This window comes from Parasteatoda tepidariorum, chromosome 9, assembly GCF_043381705.1.
Source record: "Parasteatoda tepidariorum isolate YZ-2023 chromosome 9, CAS_Ptep_4.0, whole genome shotgun sequence".
Lineage (NCBI taxonomy): Eukaryota > Metazoa > Arthropoda > Arachnida > Araneae > Theridiidae > Parasteatoda > Parasteatoda tepidariorum.
This window is the reverse complement of record NC_092212.1, coordinates 68,961,463-68,967,462: the sequence shown is the minus strand read 5'-3', so window position 1 is coordinate 68,967,462 and position 6,000 is coordinate 68,961,463. Positions and strand designations below refer to the sequence as shown.

Here is a 6,000-nt window from a genome sequence, read left to right as displayed (position 1 = left end):
AAGTACAAAAGGTTCACCTATAGTGGGATTATCAGATAATTTAGGACTATATTGGGTCGGGCAATTTATGCTGCAAACAAATATCAGATCTTGAATTTTGTCAAAGAAAATTATTCTTTTGCTGTGCTAAGTAGTACACTTCATCACATCTCTGTTATATTATTTTGAGAATTTTGGTTTCGTTAATGTTATGCTGGGCTTTAATGTAGTAAAATTGATATCAGTTGTTTAAAATTATCCACCCGTTAATATGAGGAAAATTGACATTGGTAGTATGTGCCAGTGTTTGCCATACCTGCCAAGTCTCCGTTTTTTTTAACGAAGAGTTCTGTATTTTACGAATATCTCCTGTTTACTTCTCAAATTTCTCTGTATTTGTTGTAGAAATTTTTAAAAAATTCTTTGGTGATAAAATATCCAATGATGGCCAAAATACTTCTCTTATTCCTCAACAGATAATGCTATTGCCAGTACTGCAATATGTTGAGTGTAAATAGTTTAAGTAATTATAAATAATGGTTTTAAAAAACTCTTCTTTAAATTAAGATTTATATACATACATTTTACTTTGCTAAATGTAAGTGCTTATATTATTTCTAATTTCGAGTTCCTCTTTTTGGATTACATGATTATGCATGATGTATCAAAACTTTACTCGTAGTCTAAAAAATGTCGCTAGTGAAATCACCATTATTTTATTTATTGAATGTTGGCAGGTATGTGTTTTCAATCCAATTAACTTGAAGGGCCAGAAAAATATTTAAATATTTCATTGCAGACTATTAAGGTTGGTAATTTGAACTAGTGACATAATATTTACTTATACAAGATTGTGGATCGAGTTTTTTGAGCAGTTTTTAATAGTCACACGCTTTCTACTATGAAAATTAGTTTGAGCCTAAAACTATTTAAATATAAATAAAATTTACATTAATACAAATATTAATCCTTAGACCAGAGCTTGAAAAATAATGATATATGCAACACAGTGTATATTCTAAATGTGAATATTTTGATTCAAATTAAAGATATTAAATTTTGCTTTATATTTTTGTTTAATAAAAATTATTGACCTATCCCCTCATATTCTTCATAAAAATTAAGTAATGAAAAAAAATGTCAGTAAATAGGAAATGTAATTAAACCAGACCTTTCAGCTGCTCATCAAATAACCTTTTGAAGAAAGAAAAATAACACAATATTTTAAACTATTTTATTGACTTTAAATCAATTCTAGTAAAAAATTTTACATGTGCATTTTTATACATGGTGATACTTAAGATTTAAAATTGTATTTAAAAGTACAATAAAGCAAATTAAGGTGCAGCAGTCATATATCATAATGGCTCATCCCATACATGCACAATAATTAACATATATACAATGATGAATTAATGTTAGTTTTATAATGAATAATATAGAAATTGTTGTGTACAAAAGAAAATCTTTAAATAGACGAGGAAAAAAATATTCAGATTTTGTGTTTATGTATTAACATTATTCAGATTTTTATATAAATCTGTTTGAAAATTTTGCTGCTTAAGCGTAGCTTGAGTATGTTAATTATTACATATTTATGCCATTCATTTTGAAGGTTGCATAATTAACTTTTATTAATTGTAATGACTTTTATTAAATGTTTACAAGTCTAAAGATTTACGCATAATTTGAAATTATAGTATAAGCATATAAATTGACTGTTTTTTAATATAAGTGTTTTGACTTAGTTTTGGTCTATACAAATTTTAGGAATTGTTGTTTTAAATTATTCAAGAAATTATTAATTTTTAAGCCATTATTTATGGTGTCTACATTGAAAATTTGGTCAGTCTGTTGATAGACCTTCTGTTTGCTCACAATTTTCCTTTTTTTTTAGTAATTTTCCCATCAACTTAAATACTGATGTCTATTTATAATTTTTAAAGAATTAATTATGCTTTTTTTTTAAATTTTTTTTGCTAAACTTAGTTTTAAAATTTCTTTTTTCTTTTTTTTTACCTTTACTCCATTCATATAATTTAAGAATCTAAGTTTATATTTAGCTCAGCAGGTAAAATTTCACTATGAAATTTTTTTTTAAAGTTTATTTTCAAATGCTAAAGTAAACTTTATTCTAGAATAATTTATTTTATTGAAATTGTGCAACTTTCAAATTAAATTGACTCATACTCATACTATAAAAGCAAAGTAAAGCTATACTCTATTAGGGTCTTGGACAAGAACTAGCTTTATTCAATATAGCTCTCATCCAAGCCTATGGTATCACATTTACATTATAAATGATACCACATTTAAACTAATATGTAAATGTTTTATCATTTGTAATGTAATGATACCACATTAACATAATGTGACACCACATTTACGTTAATAAATATGATTGATTAAAATACTTCATCTATTTAACATTCCCTATTTATATATTTGAACAATTTTAAGTTTATGTTTTAGCCACATAAATTGAAAAGAAGTAAACTTATATATGTTTGAAGTTGGTAAAATAAATGGGAGGATTAATTAATTATAATGTAATAAACTCTAAATTTATTGAAATTATGTGATACCACATTTACGTTGATAAATATGATTAATTAAAATGCTTCAGCTATTTAACATTCCTTATTTATATATTTAGACAATTTTAAGTTTATCTTTTAACTACATAAATTGTGGCGAAATGAACTTACATATTTTTGAAATTGGCAAAATAAATGGGAGGATTAAGTAATTATAATGTATGAAACTCTAAATTTATTGAAATTTATAATTGTTTAAGATCTTGAAAAATCTTGAAATGATTTTTAAAGTTATGCTTTATTTATTATGTTGTGTAATTTTTTTTGTTTGTTTTGTTTTGAGAAAACGTTCCTAAATTATTTTTTTTAAATGTAAGAAATATTTATTTATTCCATGAATATTCTTAATTGTAAATAAAGTTTAATTTATTTCGTTAAAGTTATGTTTTTTTTTCTTCATTTATGATATACTTATATACAATTGTATAAGAAAAAATTCATTGCAGTAATAATATTATAAGTGTGATCTCATCAAGTGAGTGATTTCGTGAAAGTAACTTTGGAATACATAGAAATATTCAAACTTGACAAAAACATTTTTTTTTCTCTCAATGTTGATCACAGTGTCTTTCTAATTGTCCATACATTTGAGGTAAAATATGAAGACACACAATTTCACTTTTGTAAACAGTGTTTGTTTATATCACCTTACTAATTCAGATGCTCTGTGTCATTCAAGGTCGTTACTTAATTTCCCTAACGTACGTGCGGTCATGTTTCTTAATGTGTTCCTCGGTCTTTCAAATAAAGACGGGTCAGTGTATATGGGTTCGCTTGGATCAGCAAAGTTTCTTACTTGAAACTGCGAAACATAAGGATTTTCTGGACCTGAGGATGAAATGCTTGATGCTGCCATTTTCCTTACCTGGAATAAAAATTAATAAATGGTTCTGAAATATAAATCAATAAATGGTTCTTAATATAAATCAATATGTGGTTCTTAAATATCAATCAATGGTTCTTAAATATAAATCAATAAATGGTTCTTAAATGTAAATGAATATATGATTCTAAAATATAAATCAATAAATGGTTAAATATAAATCAATATACGGTTCTTAAATATAAATCAATAAATGATTCTTAAATATGAAACAATATATGGTTTTTAAATATAACTCAATATATGGGGGTTCTTAAGCATAAATCAATAAATGGTTCTTCATATAAATCAATATGTGGTTCTTAAATATCAATCAATAAATGGTTCTTAAATATCAATCAATAAATGGTTCTTAAATATAAATCAATAAATGGTTAAATATAAATCAATATATGGTTCTTAAATATAAATCAATAAATGGTTCGTAAATATAAATCAGTATATAGTTAAATATAAATCAATAAATGATTCTTAAATATGATATAGGGTTTTTAAATATAACTCAATATATGGGGTTCTTAAACATAAATCAATAAATGGCTCTTAATATAAATCAATATGTGATTCCTAATAATAAAAAGTTGTGCAAAATAACGTTATATTTTCTGATGTTATATAATATTAGGTGCTATTTGGGTAATAAGATTCATTGCAATACTTACGACTCTTCTAGATCGTTTGAGGAAATAGTACGACATGGCCACTACACCAATCAGCAAACACACCAAAATAACAACAGTGGATATCATTCCATAATATCCAGCTTGTGCAATGCACACGGTTGATTCTTTTTCAGACACTAAGAATTACAAAAGAAAATATATATCAAAATGCCATAAACGCTCAATATCAATGCAGTTTTTCATTAATTTAATAAAATGGTTCGCAATAAGTTAACCCTTGCTAAAATTGCATGGCGTAAGAAAATCCAATTTAGCAAAACTCTCCAGAAAGCATGTAACCTTACGACAACCTTGTATCGGAATTTTCTTTTTATTGTCACGAAAATGTTTGTACTAAAAACCTTTTTTCAATAATGCAAAAATATTGTAGTTTCAAACCTTTCATCCTGGAACGATTAAAAATTATTTTTTAAATGATCACTTAGGTCCATAATGACGTTTGAACTGACGTCACACTAGCGATAGGATCAAATTGCGTTGTCCATTAAAATTTCATGACAAGGTGGATTTTAGCTGAGCATACAACACGTTGCGAAAAGAAACCTTATAATTACCTAGATTTAAGATTATTTTCACCTTGAGACTAGCTTTATTTAAGGATTTTTTCACGCTTGAAAACCCTCAGCCAACCTCGATTTAAGATTTTTATATAGAAGGTTGTTTTCCAAGGTTTTTGATTAGAGAAATGTGCGTAGAATAGAACAGATTGTCACAGATCTCGTTTTAAGATTTAGAAGGTTTACACGTAAACCGCATAACAAACCTTTTCAGGTTTACATTGAAAGGTTTTTGCTGAGTTAAAGTAAACCATATTTTGCTATCTAGGTCACTAATTGATTTCCTCATTTTTTGAATATTTTATAAGAATTTATTGTGCTTAGCATATAGGTGATCTTTTTAGCAACTATTAGTAAAAAAAAGATTTAAATTGTAAATGTTGAAACTCTATTTTTTCAAAAATTAATGTAACAAAACCATTCACAGCAAGTGGTTAAAATAATATCAAATAAAATTTATTAAACCTGTATAAATCAAATGTTAAAGCGTACATTTTGTAATCCCTTTGAATATTTAGGAAAAATCTCAGTATTCATATTATTTTCTACTGTATCCCTGCTATATTCTAGGTATGCATTTTACTTTATTCCTGGCATATCTTCTGATATATTATACTTTCTGCTATGTTCATTGTATATTTTCTGCAATATTCCAATTACACTTTATGCTATGTTGATTGCATATTTTTGGTATACTTTCTGTTTTATTTATTCTATATTGCGGGTATACTCTTTGCTATATTCCAGGTATAATTTCTGCCATAATTCAGGTATACTTTGTAATAAACCTGTAATATTTCAGGCATACTTTCTGTTATATACCAGTCATATTTCATGTATAAATTTTGCTTTTCTAATATGTTCCAGGTATATTTCAGGTATACATTATTCTGTTTTATTCCCGATATATTCCAAGTTTATGCTCTGTTATATGCCTGGTATAATTAGGGTATATTTTATGCTTTCATCATCATCAGCATTGGCACGACAGCCCTTTGTGAGCCTGGGCCTTCCTCAGAAGCTTTTCCCATTCTGCCCTTCTCCCAGCAATTGTTTTCTAGTTCTTTACTTTTAGGATGGCAAAATCCTCATCCACACAGTCCTTCCATCTCTTTTTGGGCCTTCCTCTTGGCCTTTTACTGGAGGGGGTTGCATTAGAGACTCTCAATGCTGTTCGTTCTGGGCTCATTCTCACTACATGCCCGGCCCATCTCATTCTACTTAATTTAATAGATTTAATGATATCATCGCCATCAAAGATTCTATATATTTCAAAATTATATCTTTTCCTCCAGTTGTCG

At 26.9% G+C, this 6,000-nt stretch overlaps 1 protein-coding gene across 2 annotated transcripts in view; it reads right to left on the bottom strand.

The window, feature by feature from the left end:
- Window positions 1-1,198: 1,198 nt before the first annotated feature.
- The window catches only part of LOC107451747 (no mechanoreceptor potential A), a 73,241-nt gene continuing 68,439 nt past the window's right edge, over window positions 1,199-6,000 (bottom strand). For both annotated transcript variants that reach the window (XM_043044121.2, XM_043044122.2), the window contains 2 exons: window positions 4,122-4,258; window positions 1,199-3,441 (listed from right to left, as the gene is read on the bottom strand). In XM_043044121.2, the coding sequence (XP_042900055.1) occupies window positions 3,247-3,441; window positions 4,122-4,258 (332 nt within the window). In that variant the 3' untranslated portion in view covers window positions 1,199-3,246. The remainder of the gene's footprint in view (window positions 3,442-4,121; window positions 4,259-6,000) is intronic.